Raw genomic sequence first — 22,534 nt, 5'->3', positions numbered from 1 at the left:
TTTTATATCAATTATTGTATAAAAAAAATTAAGTTACTTAACAAATTTAGCATTTTATGATCTATTACTCTTATTAAGATTAAAAATTAAAAAATAAAAAATATAGGTTTGAAAATTTTATTAAAATTTAAGTTTGAAAACTTTTAATTTTTGAAATTTTTTTTAGGTAAAATCTAATTAGAGGGATTGAAGATTTATAATTAAAAAAAATAAAAGATTAATAATTTAATATGATATACATAGAGATTGTAGATGAAAATTATTGATAAATTTTTTATATAAGTTAGACAAAAATTAATTAAAATTAAATATTATATTTTGATTGTGTTAGATATTAATTTATAATTTTGTATATGAAATTTAATAATTTTTTTTGTTGTTTTGATATTTATATTGTTGTCAATTCTTTTGATATTAGATTAATTCTTATTATTTTTGTGTAATTATTGAAGATTGTATTTATTATATAATTATTTGAAGTTATTTGTGATAAAAAATTAATATCAATTAGTGCATCTAAAAGATTAAGTTATTTAATAATATTCTTAAGATTAAAAACTAAAAATTAAAAAATTTAGCGTAAAATCAATTTTTAATGATATAATAAGTAATATTAATATTTTTAAATATAAGTTTATTTTGTTTTTATACAAAATAGTAAGTATGCCACCACGTGAAGAGTTTCTGAATAAAAGAGTAGAGGGCGCGCCAAGTGATGATATAGGTTGGCATTTTGGAACACCTGTGCCAAATACAAGAGGAAATGTTTCATGTAAACTTTGTGGTAAAGTTGTAAAAGGAGGAATAACACGTTTCAAAGAACACATTGCTCATAAAATTGGCAATGTTGCACCATGCCCCAACGTTATTGGTATGTTATGTTTTTTTAATTTCTTTGAAAATATTATTGTTAATTTCTTAATAAAAATTATAAAATTACATAAGCATGTGCAACTAATTTTCTCTTTTTTTTAAACTATATTATTAATATGTATAGTAAGAGAAAGTATGATGAAACTCCTTTAAGAAAGCAAATAAAAAAAGGCTGACAACAAAAGAAGAAAAAATAAATTTTTATCACAGTTAAGAGGGGAAGATGATTATGAAGGATTTATTGATGAAGACATTGCTACTAGATAAGCCGTGCGAGATAGTATCCAATCACAACATGAGTGGCATAGAAGATAAGAATTCGGACAAAGAATTAGTGGTTGGCGTAACATATATGAAGAAGGACGAAGCTCTCATGGTTCAGTTGCTGAATATTTTGAAGAAAGAACAAGAACTCCAAATGAGTCTGAATTTTCATTAAGGGGAGCTGTTCCTGAATTGGTTAGAAGTAAAAGTTCAAGACAACCAAAAGTAAGTGATTCATTTCTAAAGACATTAAGAAGAAAAATTGGCGAATCAATATCAAAATTTTTGATATATGATCGACTTCCTTTTCAATTAGCAAATTCCCTATGGTTGCATAATTTGATTTCTATGGCAGCAGAAGTTGACCAACATGTAAGACTTCCAACACCTTATGAGGTCTCAGATGTGTATTTAGAGTCTGAGTATCAACAAGTTCATGAATGGGTTAATGGATTAAAAGCTTATTGGAATGAATTGGGTGTCACTTTGATGTGTGATGGTTGGACCAATAGTTTGAATCAAATGCATATCATTAATTTTCTTGTTTACTGTAGCAAAGGGACTATTTTTTGGAAATCTGTAGATGTCTCAAGTGTTCGTAGTAGAGATACAAACTTTTATTACAGATTATTAGATGAAGTTGTGGAAGAAATTGGAGAAAAATACATTGTTCAAATAGTCACTGATAACGAGGCAGCACTTAAGGCCGTAGGAAAAAGACTAATGGAGAAGAGAAAATATTTGTATTGGATAGCATGTTCAGCTCATTGTTTGGACTCGTGCCTTGAAGATATTAGGAGGAAAAAAATGTGACAGGTTTTGGATGATGCAAAGAAAGTGACTTGTTTTATATACAATCACATTTGGACTGTTAATTTGATGAAGAAATATACACAAGGGAAGCAAATACTTCGTCCTGCTCTTACCCGATTTGCCACTCATTTCATACAATTAGAAGAAATAATGAGGCAAAAGCAAAGTTTGAGAGAGATGTTCAATTCAAAGGTTAATACTTAGTAATTAGTACAATTATTTAAATCTAGCATCTTTTTATAATATTATTGTTTTAAAATATTAATTTAAAATATATTACTCTAAAAATTTATTGATGAATATATAGGAATTTAAAGATTCAAAATGGGGACAACAAAAATCAAGACCTGCTTATGAAGTCAAAAAAATCATTTTGGGAAAAGATTTTGGAAAAAAGTAGGTGATATAATAAAAGTTTATGAGCTTTTGGAAAAGTGTTGCGCCTTGTGGATGGTGATGAAAAACCAACAATGGGCTTTATTTACGAGGCTGTGGATAGAGCTAAACAAACAATTCAACAAACTTGTCGTTATTCTGCTGAATATGAAAAGATTATTGACAATAGATGGAGTTTCATGCACTCTGACTTGCATTCAGCTGGTAAGTAAACCAAGAATATAGATGGTATTTAAAAAAATATGTTTGTTTTTTATACTTAAATTGCTTATATATTTATTTTTTATTACTTTAATATAATATTGTTATAAATTATGTTTAGGTTACTATTTAAATCCACAATTTCAATTTGGAGTGAAACATTCTGTAAATGTATTTAAGAAAACATTAGAAGGTATAAAAGCAGTTATTGAAAGATTAGAACCTTCGATAGATCTCAAATCAGAATGATTAATCAAGTTAGTATTTAATACCATTTTATAACTTTAACATTTGTTTTATGTATTAAAAATTAAATTGTTTTTTATTTATTCATTTATTATTGTATTTTCAATCGATGTAGTTGTTATTATTTCGAGACAAGCATGAAACATTTGGTAGTCCACAAGCACAAAGAGCTTGAAAGCAAATGAATCCAGGTAAATAATAAGTTAAATAATTATAATTTATTTATATTATTTAATTGTATAGCCCATTGAAATTTAATTTAAATAATTTTATACAGCTGAGTGGTGGATGATATATGGCACTTGTGTTCCTGAATTACAAAAACTAGCAATCAAAGTGCTTAGTCAAACAACATTTGCATCAAATTGTGAATGTAATTGGAGCACATTTAGCTATATTCACACCAAAACAAGAAACAAATTGAAGTTTGCAAGACTCCAAAAACTTGTATATACCTATTATAACATGAGGTTGAGGATGAGACATCAAAAAAGAATGAGCATTGATGAAATAAATAATAGTTTTAATCCTATTAGCCTTGACCATATTTTTGAAAATGATGATCTACTAACAGAATGGCTGCAAAAGAAAGAAAATCCTCTATTAGATGGTCAAAACTCTGATTGGTTGCCTGCAGATAATTCTGATAATGAAATGAATGTTGAACGATCACGTCAATCTCAAGAAAGGAATGTGTCTCATTCAAGTTCAAGTCCAATACCAAGTCAGAGTGATGATGGTGGTGGTTTAACTCCAGATGATGATGGTGATGGAGATGGTGATGGTGATGGTGCAAAATTTGGTGATAATATGGATGCAAATCGACCTTACAGCCCACTTGGAGGAGAATTTGGGCTTGCTGCTACTGGTGGACTTTTTATTAATATGGCAAAATACGGAGGAAATCCATTTGCTGAATCTAGTGAGGGTCAAAGTGCACGTACAGCTCGATCAAAAGGAAAAGCAAAGAAGCACCACTATGAAATTTTTAGAGGTTCTTCATCTTCAGGTGAGAGACCAAATTCTAGTAACTTTGAGTATAGTGAATCATCTGCTAGTACTCAAAGACATTACTATCCACTAGAACAACATAATTTTCAACCTCTTCATGGTTATCCACCTCCATATGGTTATTATCCACATCAAATGTATCCTCCACCTCCTCAAATATATCCTCCACCTCAAATGTATCAGTTACCACAAATGTATCCTCCACCACAAATGTATCATCCTCAAATATATCCTCCACCTCAAATGTATCAAGAACAAAGGTCTCAGGGATGGAGATAGAGTCAACTTGGCTGTCAAAGTGAAGATAGAGAATCTGATCCTCCTCGTCATTCTACCATGTGGTAAATTTGAAATATGTATCAATAATTGTAGTTGATGGAATTTGAAATTATTATATTTTTAAGTTTGTAATTTTATTAAATTAAATGCTTGGTATTTAACATATTATGTTTTGTTAATATTTGATTTGTCTAGAATTAATATTGAATATGAACTTGGCCAAGAAAAATTTTATGGATAAACCAAATATGAATGCTTTTTATAATTTAAATAAAATTGTGAATAATTTTTTTAGAAAATAAAAAACATAGAGTGTCATAAACTATTTTTAAAATCATTGAATAAGAGTTTTTATAATTATAATTATAATTATTACATTTTATAATAAATTGTGCAAAAAAAAAAAATTTCACGACCGTGATAACCGCAGTGACCGCAATTATCTCCGTTATATCCGAAAACGTGACAAATGCTATGCGACCGAAAACGTGACTGTGACCGTTATTTAAATCCCTGCCGACTATTACAATCTATATCTAATAAGAAAAATTTGAATATGCAAAAGTTGTTCAAATTGATGAGCTAGAAGTGTTTAAGATGATGGATAAGTCAAATATGATTTATCATGTATGGAAATTACTTTGTGTATAAAGTTTTGCTAAAGAAAGGTTTTCTTCTGAAAGAGATTAAGGGCTATATGGCTTGCCTATTGTTTTTTACTGTTAAAGCAAAATGGTCTAATCTATGCTTTGTTCAACTGATCTAGTTTTCATGCTTTGCAAAGAGGCAGGACTAGTTTTTAAATTTGCTTTTGGACAGTCATTTTAGTTATAGTGTGTTGTTTCTAATTGCCTTTTCTTTAGTTCTTATAATGTTGTTATGGTTTCTAGTTGTTGGTGTTATATATCCAGTTTTAAGGTTGCATACAAGCAGGAGGAATGACTGAGGAAAAGAAAGTTCTAAGGCGGAAGACCCTGGCAAAGTGGTTAAAGGAACGTATCTTGAGATTGGGTCCTACTTTCATCAAAGTTGGCCAACAGTTCTCCGCCAGGGTTGACATCCTTGCTCAAGAATATGTTGATCAGTTGTCAGAGCTACAGGTTGAAGTTCCTTTACTTTGAAATTATTTTATTGTGCATGTTAACTTCTACTTGGAGAAGAATTTATTCAAGATAGGTCAGATGAAGGGCATTAAAAGAAATCTAAAATAGAGTAGTTCTGTACAAAATCATTTCATAATTTTTTATTACTTATAGCCTCCACTTCCCTCCCCAAAAAGAGAAAGAGTTTTGCTGGCCAGATGGTTTCTAAATTTAAAATTCTATGGGTAAGAATTTAATTGCTATTCATGTGCAGGATCAAGTTCCACCTTTTCCATCGGAGACTGGAGTATCTATTGTTGAAGAAGAGCTTGGAGGCCCTGTAGATGGTATCTTTGACCGGTTTGACTTTGAACTCATTGCTGGTGCTAGTCTTGGTAACCTTAATGTTTTCTATGATTCTTTGATGTGGAAGTTTTTCGCCATTGCATAAGGTAAAGTGGTAAAAGGTGGACTATGATGTGGTTAGTGTGACCATTGTCAAATCACAAAATTGTATACACATAACACACACACACACAACACGTGCATATATTTCCAATTTTTGCATGAAGGCTTTACGGAGTTTTTTTCTATCTGGTGCTAAGTGGTATATTCAATTATTGATAACAAATTCTTGTTCCTCCTTTTTTTTTTTTTCTGTTTTCTTTCGTTTCACTTATTTCCTTAAAAATAATTTCCCAACTCTTTCCAATTTATTGGACTTGTTAATAGTTTGACTAAAATAACTTGGAAATAGGAAATGCTCCAAGATTAGTTCAAGTCTAGCTATGCCTAAAAGTTAATGAACTAATGCTGTCATGTGATACTCTATTGCTTTAAAAACACATTAAAGAATGCCTATGTAATTAGATACATGAAGAAAAGTAACTTCATACACTTTTATGAGCATGTTATGTTCAACACATGATTAAAAGAAAGCATTAAATGAAATGAGAGAAACATTGATTGGTATTACCATTTACCAATATTAAAAGCTTAACTTTAACTTATTTTCCCCTAATATTAAGGTCATTTGAACTTATAAAAAGTGACCTAAGTTTACTAAGGATGTGTCTTAAATTGCTGTCAATAACACAATGTTGATCCGTATAACTGTTCTTTCATATGTGGAAAAGGACATGTTTGTCTGTTAGTTTATTTATTTTATTTTTGTATTAATCATCCACTTTTTATTTTACACGTGCGCTTAACATATTAAGTCTCTATCTAAGGTAAATTTTCACAAAGCCACTCTCTTTAACTATAAACAAATTGGAGTTAACTTTCTTGTCATCACAAACTTTTATTCTGTTACATTATATGTTGTAAAAATTAATATATTCTTTCCATGTGGTACAAGGTAGACTAACTTGGTCATTTTGCTTTCTTTGCATTTTTTTTCTTAAATTTAGCCGTACCCATATTATAAATATTAATTTCAATTTGGATTGCTGATATTTCTTATCAAGCTTATGCAGGAAGGTTCTTTATTGAAAGCTGATGCTCAAAAGATTCCCCATGTTGTAAGACTGAATGAAATTACATTAATGAATTACCAAGAGATGAAAAGAATATTGATAGAGAACGTGGTAAAATAGATAGAGTATAGAAGTCAGAAGTAAAATCAGATATAGATAGAAGAAATTAGAAAGAAAAGGGGAAATTAAGGGAGAATTAGAAGAATAAGAGATTACCTCCTGGTCCGAGAGGGCTTCCTATTTTTGGAAACCTTTTCATGATGGGGAACAAATCTCACCAAGATCTTCAACAGTCAGCCCACAAGCATGGCCCCATAATTCCATTAGGCTTTGGCCTGATGCCTGTATTTGTTTTCTCATCCCCTGAAGCTCCCGAGGTATTCCTCAAGACATATGACCTTGTTTTTGCTAGCAGGCCACCCCATGAAGGTGCCAAGCATGTCGGTTACAATCAGCAGAATTTGTCCTCCCTCAAACCATGAGAAAATGGCTGTGTAATCTCTACAAGAGTATATTTTCTGGATACATTTGTTGCCTTCTCTAGTACTTTAACTTTTCTCGTTTGAACGCAAGCTTTATGGATTTATCATATCTAATTAACATGATTGAATAATTAAGATCTAGATTAATTACCTTTTGTTGGATATCCAATTTAAAACAAAGTATCATAGTTTTTTTTTAAATTTACAATCATATGATATGATGTATTGATATAATATTAGATTTTAAATTTTAGAATACATTTGGACTAATCATAAAGTTAGAAAAAAAAAGGCTTTGATAAAAGATTGTCTTGATTTAATTCAACTTAGTATTTTTGCTGCAATTTTATAAACGAAGCGATATTATTATTAATATATAAAAAATTTTAAGGAAAAATATTATATAGCAAGTTTGGCCCTATGCAGAAAAGAAAAATCTTGGATTTATCTATGTATGCTCATATATATATAATTTATAGTTTATTAATGTTAATAATGATTAAAATCAAAATAATTTATAAATTTCATGTACCAATTTTAGCGATAAATTATAAGGATTGAAATGGAAAGAAATACAAATTATCATAAATTGCGTCATCTATAAGAAAACAAAATGATAAATTAGACCAATAAATAAAAGCCCACCATTAAAATGTTTGTTTTTCCTGAAACGGCGTCGCTGCTTATGTGGCCTACCACTCTTAACGTCGTCGTTACTTGATCGAGAACGTATTTGGAATTGAATCTGCAATTCTGCATGATGAAAATTGAATTTTAAACCCTAAAACCCCCTGCGGGGAATTCCTCAAAAACTTCCATGCATACCCTCAAATCATCTTCCATTTTCTCAACTTCCTATTTTCTCAATTTTTCGTTAAAACCCAAATCATTTATTTTTATTCTCTCATATTCTTCTTCCACCTCTGTTTCGAATCCTCCCCTTTTCAATTACCTTGTAAAAAACTTGGATTTCACTGAAACCCAAGCTGTTTCAATCTCTAATCGTTACTCTCATGGGAAATCCCTCCAAAAGGCTCATTCGGTTGCCAATTTTTTCCAAAGTCTTGGCTTTTCTAATGCCCAAATAGCCTCTGCTGTTCATGTGGCGCCCCAAATTCTGTTTGCTGATGTAGAAAAGAAGCTTAGGCCAACAATCAAGCTTTTTCAAGATCTGGGTCTTGTGGAACCCCATCTGGGTAAGTTCTTTTCTAGGAATTCTACGCTTTTAACTTGTAGTTTACATAAAAAGTTGATTCCTTTTATCCAATTTGTCAATAAAATTTTAGGGAATAATAATGAAGACTTGTTTAAGGTCTTCAATAGATGCAATGGTTTTATTGCTAGAGATGGCATATCAAAGTTGTCGAGAAACATTGAGTATTTGGAAAGCTGTGGGATTGTTGGATCTCAGCTCTCAAAGTTGTTAATGAGACAACCTAGGATTTTTAGGATGCGAGAATCGGCATTAAGGGATCTCGTTACGAGGGTTGTAGATATGGGGATTTCGACTGATTCGAGGATGTTAGTGCACGGTATTCATACCTTGAGTTGCTTGAGTGAACAAACATTTAAGAAGAAATGTGAATTACTTAAGACTTTTGGTTTTTCAGACAATCATTGCCTGGTTTTGTTTAGGAAGAACCCAGCTTTTTTTAGGGTCTCTGAGGAGAAAATGAAGTTAGGAATTGAGTTCTTTCTTAATGTGGCAAAGTTTGATCGGAATGTTTTGGCTTACAAGCCAAATCTTTTGATGAGTAGTTTGGAAGATCGTGTGATTCCTAGATACCGAGTTTTTCAGATTATTAACTCCAAGAAGTTGTTGAAAACGGATCGGAGTTTTTATTCCATCTTGGAATATACAGAGAATAAATTCTTGGAGTTCATATCAAGGTTTCCAGATGATGTGGAAGAACTGTTGATGGCTTACAAAGCTCATCTTTTGCACACTTCTTCTTCGGAAGAAGAAGAAAACACATGATAAAAGTCTGTTTCTAGGCCAATGCTTTTGATGAGTAGTTTGGGAGATCGTGTGATTCCTCAATATTGAGTTTTGCAGATTATTAAGTAGAAGGAGTTGTTGAAAATGTATTGGAGTTTTCTTTACATCATGGAATATACTGAGAATGAATTCTTGAAGTTCATGTCAAGGTTTCCAGATGATGTGGAGGAACTGCTGATGGCTTACAAGGCTCATCTTTTGCATACTTCTTTTTGAGAAGAAAAAACATGCTAAGTCTGTTTTTATTTAATTTGGTTTTACTTTATCAAGGCCACTTTTGAGCTTTCATGTTGATTCAAGATGGTCCTCGTATACTAATTTGTCTTTTAATTTAGTTTATATTTGATCTGAATTTATATTTTATGCCATTTTTTGTTTTTGAACTATTTTGAGAGAAATTTGTTCAGCTTTTCTTCGTCATGAATAAAGAGCTGTCTTCAAAAAGAAGAAAAAAAAAAAAAAAACACTTCGGAGGAAAAGAAAGGCTTGATATGGTGATGTTTAATTTATGTTTCATCAATTATGCATATGTGGTATGGATTTCATGTATGAGACTAACAAAGATGGAATAGACATAAAAGAATTAGATAGAATACCCTAAATAACTGTGAACTATTACAGTTTTTTTTTTAATGTGCTACTTAATCAAAAAAAAAATTTTAATTGGTATCTAAATTAATTAAATTATTTTAATCCCTAAGATCGTTAGAATAAGCCTTAATGTAGTTAACAGTGATGTGGATGAGACATGATTATTATGTGATAGTGATGTGATTGTTTCTTGTAATATTTAAAAAAGAAAACAAAAATACAAAAATGTTTTTTTTCTATTTTTAAATTATTTTATTTAAAAAATTTTGTATTTTTATTTTTTAAAATATGACATGTGGTATCCGTATTATTCTCATATGGTAATCACTTGTAATTCACGTCAATGTTGACTGCCAAATTAGCACTTACTCTAATGATTTTTAAAATTGGAATAACTTAATAAATAAAAATGAAATTTAAGTAACTATTTAAAAATTTTTAATTTAGATATCACATTAAAAAATACAATAATTAGATTCTATTTATGATATTAACTCAAAAATAATTATTACTAACATTCATACCAACTTGACAACAAGTGAGGGATTGAGCTGATGATACATTGGTCTGGACTCGTAAATTTGCATTTGTTGGTTTTGATTAATGAAAAAAAAAAGAAAATCCTTGTAAAATCTGGAAACTTGACCATGTGACCAATGCTTTGTACACCAGACCGGGGTTAGGTTTTCCCCTTTTGGGTTAGTTTAGGGCTGCTCAACATCAACTGACAGGCTGACCTGACTAAGCGTTCATTTGGATTCAACTGAAGCTCCATTGAAATCTAGTTGAAGCATTTCACTGGACTGATGAAGTGTTTGAAAAGCACAATTCAGTGCGTTTCATGCTCTTCAATTGCACTGGAGGTTTAAAAACATTTCACTCTCATCGCGGCATTTCTTTCCTTTATTACCCATGCTCCCTCTTCTTTTTTTTTTTTTTTTTTTTTTTTTTTTACCCTTAAAATTTTCTGTGCAGAGATGAAAATGTCCGTATCACTTGTATGCTATGGTTTTATCTTTTGTATTATTTATTTGTTTTATTGGTTATTTTAGTTTTTTTATTTAAATATTTTCAAATAATATCATTATAATTATTTAATAAATTTTTTATATAATTAATAAATTAAGTAATAAAATAAAAGGCTAAAAAATTTTTAATTGTTTATTATTTTTATTAATTTTTAATAAATTTATTATTTATTATAAAAATTAATTCAAAAATGTAAAAAATATATGAAAAATTTTATTATACAAATTTTTATTTAATATCTTTAATGATTATTTTTTCTTCTCGTTATATTTTATTTCATCGTTATGTTTGCATTTAAACACATATCTTATCATTAATTTTAATCTCAATTTTATAATATTTAATTTTATCATTATCATATCTGATTTTATTTTTATCATTTTTTTTTAATTTTATTAAAATTAATTTTATCGTTTATCCAAATAAATCACAAGTGAATGTTAGATATCATTATATTTTTAATGTGATGAGTTAAATTTATTTTATTATTAATTAAATTTAAATAATAATTTTGATGAAATTTATTTAAATAAAATTTTTTAATTATAATTATTATATTTTTTTAATCATAATTATAATATTTTTATTATTACTTTAATCTTATTAAAATCAATCTCGTACTGAAATAAAATTTTAATTCTAATCCAACACACGCGTCTAAGATTTCTTTTTAAAGGTAACTTCAATTAAAACAAAAATTAATTAACGTAAGCTAAAAAGAGTACAATTGAATTTCGTATACTCAATGAGACTTTCTGACCAAGACATCTCCCGCAACAGTCTCCTCCAATCACAATTCTCAAAATACCCACTCTCTCGATACTTCTCTGCCACGTGTCCTCTTAATCTCCACCCTTTTTCTTTTTCTTTCTTTAAAATTACATATATTTCCTTCCTCGCATTTTTCACTTTTTATTTCTTCTTTCCTTCTTCATTTCATTTTCTTAAAATTTGTCCGTTTCTCTTCACTCTCCCACCACAAAACCTTCACAGTTCTAAAACTAACCAAAAAAAAAAAAAGGGGGAAATAATGAAAATTTTGGGTGTTAGTTAGGGTTTGATTCAAATTTTTTGTTGAAAGAAAAAGATAATTCTGTTACATTAATGGCTTCATCTCTACCATTACAAGAGCTTCACTTTCTCACTCCAAGAACAACTTAAAAATACCGCTTTTATCTCTCTAGATGTTCTTCTCTCTTTAGAGTCTCTTTCTCTGGGAATAGCCATTTCTGGAACGGCGTCGTTTCGCGTTCTCGTGTTCGAGTTCTTAAAGAGGAAGGAGTTGCCTATGAGGAAAGGGAGCAAGAATTTATCAAGGAAGTTAACGGTAGGTTTGTATTGAATGGAAATGGTAGTGCAAGTAAGTACCTGTATAATAATGGATCAGTTGAGGGATCTATCAGTGGTGGGGTAGGAGTGGTGGAGAGTGAGAGCAATGGGAGCTTGGTGAAGTACGTGAACGGGAATGGGAATGGTGCTGCGGCGGCGGACGTTTTGGTGGTGGAAGTAGACGGAGTAGTTTCGGAGGAGACGAGGAAGAAGAGGGTAGAAGAGATTGGGAAACAGGAGGCTTGGTTCAAGCGTAGCACTGAAGAACAGGTCGAGGTACTTGGTTTTACTCAGTTGGGAACTTGGAATTGAATTAAAAAATTCATTTTTTTTGTTTTGTTGTTGTTTTTCATTTCGTTGTTCCTTGCTTTTTGATTCTTAAAAATTTCTGCAAACTGCAAAGCAAAGCGAATGATAGAAAGGAAACCATATTAATTCAGAGGCAACAAATGACTGAAGTGACTAAAATACAACAATTTTAACGTAATAGTTCAAAATATAAAAGTAGATTATGCATTTATTCTTTACAAAATGTGATATTTTGTATGATTAATTTTCTAAATTATATGTTTATTTAATCTTGTATTCAAACATTATCTTTCCATTTTGTTTTTCGGAGCAAAAAACAATTAACAAAATTAACAACTAAGTGGTGCCATAATTTTTTGAAATACATGTTGCTTCTGCTATTATATAATAGTTAGATATAGGGTTTATGGAATTTGAATTTTATAAGAATGGAATAAAAGAAATCCCAAATCTATTAAATTGGGGTTAATCTGGGTGCATAAATATAACAAGGTCACTCCACTTATTCTTAATTGATTTTAGGTTGCATGTCTATTATATTTAACCCAAATTTAACATATATGAAATTTCTTTTATCTGCACTTTAATAAAATAAATTTGGATGTGAAGGTTTTGCTTGCTTTTAAGCAAATGTACTACTAGTTCAGAGTCTGTAGCATTGCTTTAATTTATCGGTTGTAGATCTGCATGACTGATGCAAAAGTATATACTAACAACAACAAACTGGGCCTTATAGCATAACTCTGGGTTAGTTGTATGAAAGGCCAAAAAAAGAATCATGCTAGGTTGTAGTTTTGAATCTTTTTGCGCCATTTATTTATATCAACAACACCCTTTTCATCTACTTTCCTAACACTTATATCATTTTTTATTATTTGCATTCATTTCTTTTGTGATCTGCCTCTAGAAGTTTTGGTTTCACCTAAATCTAGAAGCTCAATTCTCTTAACTGGTGCACAAATAGGCCTATGTTTTACATGTCCAAATCATCTCAAACGGCCCTCTCCCATCCTTTGTTCAATTCAGACTATCCCTAATTTTTTTGGAATCTCTTCATTTCTGATTTGTCTCTTCTAGTCTTACCACGCATCTATTTAAGCATCCTTATCTCAGCTACGCTCATTTTCTTCTTATATTATTTCTTAACGACCTAACACTCAGATCCATATAGCAACGCAAGCCTTACAATTGTTTTATACAATTTCGCTTTTAACTTTAAAGTTATGTTGCAATCACATAACACACCCAATGCACTTCACCATCTCACCCTTTTGCTTGAATCATATGATTTATGTCCATTTTAATCTCAGCATCGCTTTGAATAATTGATCCCAAATATAAAAAATGACTACTCTTTGATACTACCCACCATCCAACTTAATCACACTAGCACTCGCTTCCCATAATTACTAAACTTACATTTCATATATTGAGTTTTAGATCTACTCAATTTTATGCTTTGAGACTTCAATATATGCTTCTATAATTCTAATTTCACATTAAGATTATCATTAGTTTCAACAACTGAGACTATATCATACGCAAATAACATACATCATGGCACTTTAACTTGGATATGTACAGTAAGCTCGTTCATATCTAATGCAAAAAGAAGTGTACCCAGTGCTGAGTCTTGATGCAATACTGAGGTAATGGTAAAGCTTGTAGAATCCTATGATTTACTTACACCATGGCAGTAACATATACCAATTTTTTTTTCCTTTTCAACTTATTACTTATTTGACAGTCAAGAGGACTATGTATGGCTACTAACAACAAAATCTGAGTTTGCAAATTTAATAGAGAAGTTGATTAATTTGTTCATATTTTGTCCAATGGTTGGGCTATACAAGGGGTGGCTTCCCCCTCTTAATTCTTAAACCTCTCAATCTTGAAGATGATATTAGATCCCAAGTTGGTCGGGCGAGAACCAAAAATGGTGGAGCATATTTAAGCTAGTAACAAGGTGCTTTTTCCTGGATGTGCATTCTCACCGTTTTCTTTGATGTATATTTGATATTTACTTGACTTACAGAGTATATGCTAAGCTGACTGCATCAATCATTTTTAGTGTCACAACCATCTCTTTTTTGGTGTGCTTTCTAATTAAGTATAAGCTGTGGATGTGTCTGGGTGTGTTTGTGTGTTCCCCTTTAATTTTGTGTTAACCATCATCTTATGGCAATAAATCTCTAAGGTTTCTGTTGCTCCTGCGGGGCGTTGGAGTAGATTCAAACCTACTCAACAATGCAAAGGACCTTGGAAATATGGGGATTTGTTCTAACTTTTATATAAAGACATGGTTGAACAATCAGAAATTCTCCGATAGAGGTCAGTGACTGCTAGATTTGCGGTTTTTTTTTTCTTTTGCTCTTAAAGACGTATTGTTTCCACTCTGGTCTTCTTGGCAAATATAATTTGTCTTACAGTAAAGCATTTCTTTCTTCCACATGATGAAACAAAAGGAAACAAAAATAAAAGTAGATAGTGTATGCCTCAATGTCAATTGGTTTTGGTTAGGTTAGAGGTCATCTGCTTCATGGTTTTGCAGCTGTTAAATAATGAAGTCCATCTGCATGACTGTCTGCAACTGCCCCATATTTTCATTTTGACAATTGTTTAGATTGTAAAAATTGGAAAATCCCAAATTTCATCCATGACATATGATGCTAAGTGACATTTTATGGAATTTGTGAAAGAATGCATCATGACAAATTCATTGTTTTACCTTTTATAAACCCTAATTATAGTTTTACTAGATAAAAGGATTTTATTGAATAGAATTAATATTCCTGTGTTGCATATATAAATAGAATTGCTAATTTGCGAAAAGAATTGGTTTTGAATTACTGACATGATCCAGCATTCAGTAACATTATCAGGGTATTAAATTTTCTTGAGATCCTTTGTTATTTTGCCTTTTGTCTTTTTAGATGGTTGATGGAATATGGAAGTTGCACCAAATGGTGGAATATGGAAGTTTAAGGGGTGGCTTAAGGTTGGGCCTATGTCCTTGAGATAAATCCTTTGATGTTTAAATTGTGATAGCTGGTGAACCTGGCAATGCTTTTTAGGGAGCACAAACCAAGTTAAGTAGTGGGCTAAGCCCACTATTACAATCTATATCTAATAGGAAAAATTTTGAATATGCAAAAGTTGTTCAAATTGATGAGCTAGAAGTGTTTAAGGTGATGGATAAGTCAATTATGATTTATCATGTATGGAAATTACTTTGTGTATAAAGTTGTGGTAAAGAAAGGTTTTCTTCTGAAAGAGATTAAGGGCTATATGACTTGGCTATTGTTTTTTACTGTTAAAGCAAAATGGTCTAATCTATGCTTTGTTCAACTGATCTAGTTTTCATGCTTTGCAAAGAGGCAGGACTAGTTTTTAAATTTGCTTTTGGGCAGTCTTTTTTGTTATAGTGTGTTGTTTCTAATTACGGTTTCTTTAGTTCTTATAATGTTGTTATGGTTTCTAGTTGTTTGGTGTTATATATCCAGTTTTAAGGTTGCATACAAGCAGGAGGAATGACTGAGGAAAAGCAAGTTCTAAGGTGGAAGACCTTGACAAAGTGGTGAAAGAAAAGTACCTTGAGATTGGGTCCTATTTTCATCAAAGTTGGCCAACAGTTCTCCGCGATGGTTGACATTTTTGCTCAAGAATATGTTGATCAGTTGTCAGAGCTACAGGTTGAAGTTCCTTTACTTTAAAATTTTATACTTTCGGGGTGAAATTCTTTTATTGTGGATGTTAGCTTCTACTTGGAGAAGAATTTATTCAAGATAGGTCGGATGAAGGGCATTAAAAGAAATCCAAAACAGAGAAGTTCTGTTCAAAATCATTTCATAATTTTTTATTACTTATAGGCCCCACTTCCCTCCCCAAAAAGAGAAAGAGTTTTGCCGGCCAGATGGTTTCTAAATTTAAAATTCTATAGGTAAGAATTTAATTGCTATTCATGTGCAGGATCAAGTTCCACCTTTTCCGTCAGAGACTGCAATATCTATTGTTGAAGAAGAGCTTGGAGGCCCTGTAGATGATATCTTTGACATGTTTGACTTTGAACCTATTGCTGCTGCGAGTCTTGGTAATCTTAATGTTCTCTATGATTCTTTGATGTGGAAGTTTTTTGCCATTGCATTAAGGTAAAGTGATAAAAGGTGGATTATGATGTGGTTAGTGTGGCCATTGTCAAATCACAAAATTGTATACACACACAAACACACACACACACACAACACGGGTGCATATATTTCCAATTTTTGCTTGAAGGCTTTACAGAGTTTTGTTCTATCTGGTGCTAAGTGGTATATTCAATTGTTCATAACAAATTCTTTTCCTCTTTTTTTTTCTGTTTTCTTTTGATTCACTTATTTCCTTAAAAATAATTTTCCAACTCTTTCCAATTTATTGGACTTGTTAATAGTTTGACAAAAATAACTTGGAAATAGGAGATTCTCCAAGATTAGTTCAAGTCTAGCTATGCCTAAAAGTTAATGATCTAATGCTGTCATGTGATACTCTATTGCTTTAAAAACACATTAAAGAATGCCTATGTAATTAGATACATGAAGAAAAATAACTTCATACACTTTTATGAACATGTTATGTTTAATCAGATAAGAGTATAGAAGTCAGAAGTAAAATCAGATATAGATAGAAGAAATTAGAAAGAAAAGGGGAAATTAAGGGAGAATTAGAAGAATAAGGGATTACCTCCTGGTCCGAGAGGGCTTCCTATTGGAAACCTTTCCATGATGGGGAACATCATCAACAGTTAGCCCACAAGTATGGCCCCATAATTCCCTTACGCTTTGGCCTGATGCCTGTAATTGTTGTCTCATCCCCTGAAGCTCCCGAGCTATTCCTCAAGACATATGACCTTGTTTTGCTAGCAGGCCACCTCATGAAGGTGCTAAGCATGTTGGTTACAATCAGCAGAATTTGTCCTCCTCCCCATACGGGTCCTATTGGCGCAACATGCATAAGCTGTGCACTCTAGAGTTGCTTAGGAGCCTCAAAATCGATTCTTTTAGTTCCATGAGAAAGGAAGAGCTTCTTCTTTTAATTCAGTATATTCAAGGGGCTTCTTCTGCTCGAGTTGCTGTTGATCTTAGCGCTAAGTTCTCATCTCTTAGTACTGATATTTCTAGTAGAATGGTGCTTGGAAAGAAATATAATAATGATGATTTCAATAAAAAAGGCTTCGAAGCTATAATTCGAGAGGGCATGCAAACAATTGCTGCTTTTAATTTAGCTGATTACATTCCTCAAATTAAAGGACTTGATCTTGAGGGTCTAACAAAGCATCTGAAAACTATTGCCAAGGTTTTTGACGACTTCTTTGAGAAGATAATTGGTGAGCTTGTTCAATCCAAAGGTGAAAACAGAATCGTGGACTTCATTGATGTCATGCTAGGATTCATTGGATCAGAAGAAACTGATGAGTACCATGTGGAGCGGGATAATATGAAAGCAATAATATCGGTAGTCTTCTTTTGTGCTCACTTACTTGTCCATTCACTCCATTGTGAATTTTGGTCTAAAAAATGTTTATGACAATTCCTGCAGGACATGCTTGTAGCTTCAATGGATACTTCAGCTGCTGCAATTGAGTGGACACTGTCCGAACTCATTAGACATCTACGGGTGACAAAGGAAGTCCAAAAAGAACTGGAAAATGTGGTAGGCATGGAGAGGATGGTCGAAGAGTCAGACTTGGAGAAATTGATGTACTCAGACATGGTTGTGAAAGAAAGCTTTAGGTTTCACCCAGTGGTACCATTGCTGCTCCCGCATTTATGTATGGAAGACTGCAAAGTGATTGGCTATCCGATACCCAATAATTCACGATCTTCATAAACGCAGGGGCTATAGGTCGGGACCAAAAGGTTTGGACTGATGCAGAGAAGTTTTATCCAGAGAGATTTGTTGGAAGCGGCATTGATCTTCGTGGACCCAACTTCCAGCTAATCCCATTTGGTTCTGGGCGCAGAGGCTGCCCTGGAATGCAACTGGGTTTACTGTTCGGCTTGTGGTGGCACAATTGGTGCATTGCTATGATTATGATTGGGAACTCCCGGATGATATGTTGGCTACGGACTTGGACATGGCTGAGGATTTAGGTCTAGTATGTCCTAGGGCCGAGCATCTACTGGCTATACCAACCAGGCGCCTCAAAACATGAGAAAATGGCTGTGTAATTTCTAGAAGAGTATATTTTCTGGATATATTTGTTGCCTTCTCTAGTACTTCAGTTTTTCTCGTTAGAACGCAAGCTTTATGGATTTATCATATCTAATTAACATGATTAAACAAATAAGATCCAGATTAATTACCTTTTGTTGGATATCCAATTTAAAACAAAGTATCCTAGTATTTTTTTAATTTTACAATCATATGATGTATAGATATAATATTATATTTTTAATTTCAGTATTCATTTGAACTAATCATAAAGTTAGAAAAGAAAAGGCTTTAATAGAACATTATTTTGATTTAACTCAACGTATTATTTTTGCTGCAATTTTATAAACGAAGCAATATTGGCATTACCATATATAAAATTTTAAGGAAAAATACTATATAGTAAGTTTGGGCCTATGGGGAAAAAAATCTTGAATTTATCTTTGTATGCTCATGTATTTTTTTATTTATAGTTTATTAATGTTAACAATGGTTAAAATCTAAATAATTTATAAATTTCATATACCAATTTTAGCGGTAAATTATAAGGATTAAAATGGAAAGAAATACAAATTATCATAAATTGCATCATCTATAAGAAAATAAAAACATAAAATAGACCAATAAATAAAAAGTCCACCCTTAAGAAGTTTGTTGTTCCAGAAACGGCATCGCTGCTTATATGGCTATCTGCTCTAAACGTCGTCGTCCTTGGTCGAGAATGTATTTGGAATTGAATCTGCAGTTCTGCATGATGAAAATTGAGTTTTAAACCCTAAAACCCCCTGCAGAGAATTCCTCAAAGACCTCAATGCAAACCCTCAAATCATGTTCCATTTTCTCAACTTCCTATTTTCTCAATTTTTCGTTAAAACCCAAATCATTTTTTTTTATTCTCTCATATTCTTCTTCCACCTCTGTTTCGAACCCTCCCCTTTTCAATTACCTTGTAAAAAACTTGGATTTCACTGAAACCCAAGCTCTTTCAATCTCTAATCGTTACTCTCATGTGAAATCCCTCCAAAAGGCTCAATCGGTTGCCAATTTTTTCCGAAGTCTTGGCTTTTCTAATGCCCAAATAGCCTCTGCTGTCCGTGTGACGCCTCAAATTCTGTTTGCTGATGTAGAAAAGAAGCTTAGACCAAAAATCAAGCTTTTTCAAGATCTGGGTCTTGTGGAAACCCATCTGGGTAAGTTCTTTTCTAGGAATTCTACGCTTTTAACTTGTAGTTTAGATAAAAAGTTGATTCCTTCTATCCGATTTTTCAAGAAAATTTTAGGGAATAGTAATGAAGACTTGTTTAAGGTCTTCAATAGATGCAATGGTTTTATTGCTAGAGATGACATATTAAAGTTGTCGACAAACATTGAGTATTTGGAAAGCTGTGGGATTGTTGGGTCTCAGCTCTCAAAGTTGTTAACGAGACAACCTAGGATTTTTAGGATGCGAGAATCGGCATTAAGGGATCTCGTTGCAAGGGTTGTAGATATGGGGTTTTCGACTGATTCGAGGATGTTAGTGCACGCTATTCATACCTTGAGTTGCTTGAGTGAACAAACATTTAAGAAGAAATGTGAATTACTTAAGACTTTTGGGTTTTCGGACAATGATTGCCTCGTTATGTTCAGAAGGACCCCAGGTGTTTTTAGGGTCTCTGAGGAGAAAATGAAGTTAGGAATTGAGTTCTTTCTTAATGTGGCAAAGTTTGATAAGAATGTTTTGGTTTCTAGGCCAATTTTTTTGATGAGTAGTTTGGAAGATCGTGTGATTCCTAGATACGAAGTTTTGCAGATTATTAAGTCCAAGAAGTTGTTGAAAACAGATCGGAGTTTTCTTTACATCTTGGAATATACAGAGAATAAATTCTTGGAGTTCATATCAAGGTTTCCAGATGATGTGGAAGAACTGTTGATGGCTTACAAAGCTCATCTTTTGCACACTTCTTCGGAAGAAGAAGAAAACACATGATAAAAGTCTGTTTGTAGGCCAATGCTTTTGATGAGTAGTTTGGGAGATCATGTGATTCCTCAATATTGAGTTTTGCAGATTATTAAATAGAAGGAGTTGTTGAAAATGTATTGGAGTTTTCTTTACATTATGGAATATACAGAGAATGAATTCTTGGAGTTCATGTCAAGGTTTCCAGATTATGTGCAGGAACTGCTGATAGCTTATAGGGCTCATCTTTTGCACACTTCTTTTTGAGAAGAAAAAACATTCTAAGTCTGTTTTTATTTAATTTGGTTTTACTTTATCAAAGGCCACTTTTGAGCTTTCATGTTGATTCAAGATGGTCCTCGTATACTAATTTGTCTTTTAATTTAGTTTATATTTGATCTATACACTTAACAGTGTATAGAATTTATATTTTATGCCATTTTTTGTTTTTGAAGTATTTTGAGACAACTTTGTTCAGCTTGTCTTCCTCATGAATAAAAAGTTCATCCTTTTACTGTCTTCAAAAAGAAGGGAAAAAAAATACACTTAGGAGGAAAAGAAAGGCTTGATATGGTGATGTTTAATTTATGATTCATCAATTATGCATATGTGGTATGGATTTCATGTATGAGACTAACAAAAATGAAATAGACATAAAAGAATTAGAGCTAATAACCTAAATAGCTGTGAACCATTACACTTTTTTTTTTTTTTAATGCGCTACTTAAACAAAAAAAATGTTTTAAATTGGTATCTAAATTTCATTTTCATCTATTAAATTATTCTAAACCCTAAGATCATTAGAATAAACATTAATATAGTTACCAGTGATGTGGATGAGACATGATTATTATGTGACAGTAATGTAAATGTATCATGTAATATTTAAAAATAATAATAAAAAAAAATTACCTTTTTTTTGTTATTTTAAAATTATTTTATGTTAAAAATTTTTTTATTTTACAAAATTTTGTATTTTTATTTTTTAAAATATGATGTGGTATCACATTATTATCATATGATACTCACGTATTATTTTCATCAATATTAATTGCCTCATTAACAATTATTCTAATGATTTTTGAAATTGAAATAACTTAATAAATGAAAATAAAATTTAAGTAACTATATAAAAAATTTTTAATTTAGATATTTCATTAAAAAAAAACAATAATCAAAGTCTATCTAAGAAATTAACACGAAAAAGAATTATTACTTACAATCATACGAACATGACAACAAGTGATGGGATTGAGTTGATGATACATTGGCCTGGACTCGAAAATTCGCATTTGTTAGTTTCCTTGATGAATAAAAAAAGAAAATCCTTGTAAAATCTGGAAACTTGACCATGTGACCAATGCCTAGTACGCCATACTGGGGTCAGTTTATTTATTATTTTTGGGTTAATTTAGGGTTGCTCAACGACAACCGACACGCTGACCTGATTAAGTGGGGATTGGATATCATCGTATTTTTAGTGTGATGAATTGAATTTATTGTGTTATTAATTAAATTTAAATGTTAATTTTGTTAATTGTAATTATAATAATTATTTTTAACCATAATTATAAACTTTTAACTCTTCTCACTGCTATCCAAATAAAATTTTAACTCCAATCCAACACGCCCGTCTAGGTTTTTTTATTTTTATTTTTTTAAAGATAACTTCAATTAAAACAAAAATTAATTGACACGTAAGCTAAAAGGAGAACAATTGAATTTCGTATCGTCAAAGAGACTTTCTGGCTAACACATTTCCTGCAACAATCTTCTCCAATTACAATTCTCAAAATATCCACTCTTTCAATCCTCTCTGCCTCATGTCCTCGCTAATCTCAACCCCCTTCTTTTTTTTATACCTTTTTTTAAAGTTACTTATATTTCCTTCCTCGCATTTTTCACATTTTATTTCTACTTTCCTACCTCATTTCATTTTCTTAAAATTTGTCCGTTTGTCTTCACTCTCCCACTACAAAACCTTCACTGTTCTAAAAGTAACCAAAAAAGAAAAGGCAAACAAT

At 31.5% G+C, this 22,534-nt stretch overlaps 4 protein-coding genes across 5 annotated transcripts; all 4 read left to right on the top strand.

Annotated features, from left to right (window-relative positions):
- Positions 1–2,907: 2,907 nt before the first annotated feature.
- Positions 2,908–4,634, top strand: LOC149511958 (uncharacterized). Its single transcript, XM_089753899.1, has 2 exons — positions 2,908–2,984; positions 3,071–4,634. The coding sequence occupies exons 1-2, from the start codon at positions 2,975–2,977 to the stop codon at positions 4,081–4,083; spliced, it is 1,023 nt and encodes a 340-aa protein (XP_089610025.1). The 5' UTR covers positions 2,908–2,974; the 3' UTR covers positions 4,084–4,634.
- A 3,177-nt stretch (positions 4,635–7,811) lies between these two features.
- Positions 7,812–9,492, top strand: LOC111316931 (transcription termination factor MTERF15, mitochondrial-like). The gene is made up of 2 exons (XM_022919172.2): positions 7,812–8,321; positions 8,412–9,492. Exons 1-2 carry the CDS (start codon positions 7,943–7,945, stop codon positions 9,101–9,103), a joined length of 1,071 nt encoding a protein of 356 aa, XP_022774907.2. The 5' UTR covers positions 7,812–7,942; the 3' UTR covers positions 9,104–9,492.
- A 2,165-nt stretch (positions 9,493–11,657) lies between these two features.
- On the top strand, positions 11,658–18,615 carry LOC111316932 (cytochrome P450 71AU50-like). 2 transcript variants are annotated; one of them, XM_022919173.2, is made up of 7 exons: positions 11,658–12,349; positions 14,580–14,713; positions 15,316–16,074; positions 16,352–16,530; positions 17,284–17,872; positions 17,957–18,163; positions 18,254–18,615. In XM_022919173.2, the coding sequence occupies exons 3-7, from the start codon at positions 16,024–16,026 to the stop codon at positions 18,260–18,262; spliced, it is 1,035 nt and encodes a 344-aa protein (XP_022774908.2). In that variant the 5' UTR covers positions 11,658–12,349; positions 14,580–14,713; positions 15,316–16,023; the 3' UTR covers positions 18,263–18,615. The 2 variants fall into 2 exon arrangements, with proteins under 2 accessions (XP_022774908.2, XP_089610024.1); XM_089753898.1 differs by having other exon boundaries at positions 11,660–12,349; positions 17,957–18,615.
- A 608-nt stretch (positions 18,616–19,223) lies between these two features.
- On the top strand, positions 19,224–20,967 carry LOC111316395 (transcription termination factor MTERF8, chloroplastic-like). Its single transcript, XM_089753897.1, has one exon. It carries the CDS (start codon positions 19,383–19,385, stop codon positions 20,538–20,540), a length of 1,158 nt encoding a protein of 385 aa, XP_089610023.1. The 5' UTR covers positions 19,224–19,382; the 3' UTR covers positions 20,541–20,967.
- Positions 20,968–22,534: the final 1,567 nt, after the last annotated feature.

This window comes from Durio zibethinus, chromosome 24 (assembly GCF_047325235.1).
Source record: "Durio zibethinus cultivar Kanyao isolate XHJ-2024 chromosome 24, ASM4732523v1, whole genome shotgun sequence".
Lineage (NCBI taxonomy): Eukaryota > Viridiplantae > Streptophyta > Magnoliopsida > Malvales > Malvaceae > Durio > Durio zibethinus.
The sequence above is the reverse complement of the archived record's forward strand: the minus strand, read 5'-3'. Positions and strand labels throughout refer to the sequence as shown.

What these genes read in the sequence shown, in the direction of transcription:
- LOC111316395 (XM_089753897.1), top strand. Translation starts at nt 19,383, where the DNA reads ATGCAAACCCTCAAATCATGTTCCATTTTCTCAACTTCCTATTTTCTC.
- LOC111316932 (XM_089753898.1), top strand. Translation starts at nt 16,024, where the DNA reads ATGGTTGACATTTTTGCTCAAGAATATGTTGATCAGTTGTCAGAGCTA. An exon ending in TTTTTTGCCATTGCATTAAG is followed by an intron (nt 16,531 to 17,283) that starts GTAAAGTGATAA and finishes TTTTGCTAGCAG; the next exon opens with GCCACCTCATGAAGGTGCTA. An exon ending in ATATGAAAGCAATAATATCG is followed by an intron (nt 17,873 to 17,956) that starts GTAGTCTTCTTT and finishes CAATTCCTGCAG; the next exon opens with GACATGCTTGTAGCTTCAAT.
- LOC111316931 (XM_022919172.2), top strand. Translation starts at nt 7,943, where the DNA reads ATGCATACCCTCAAATCATCTTCCATTTTCTCAACTTCCTATTTTCTC. An exon ending in TCTTGTGGAACCCCATCTGG is followed by an intron (nt 8,322 to 8,411) that starts GTAAGTTCTTTT and finishes ATAAAATTTTAG; the next exon opens with GGAATAATAATGAAGACTTG.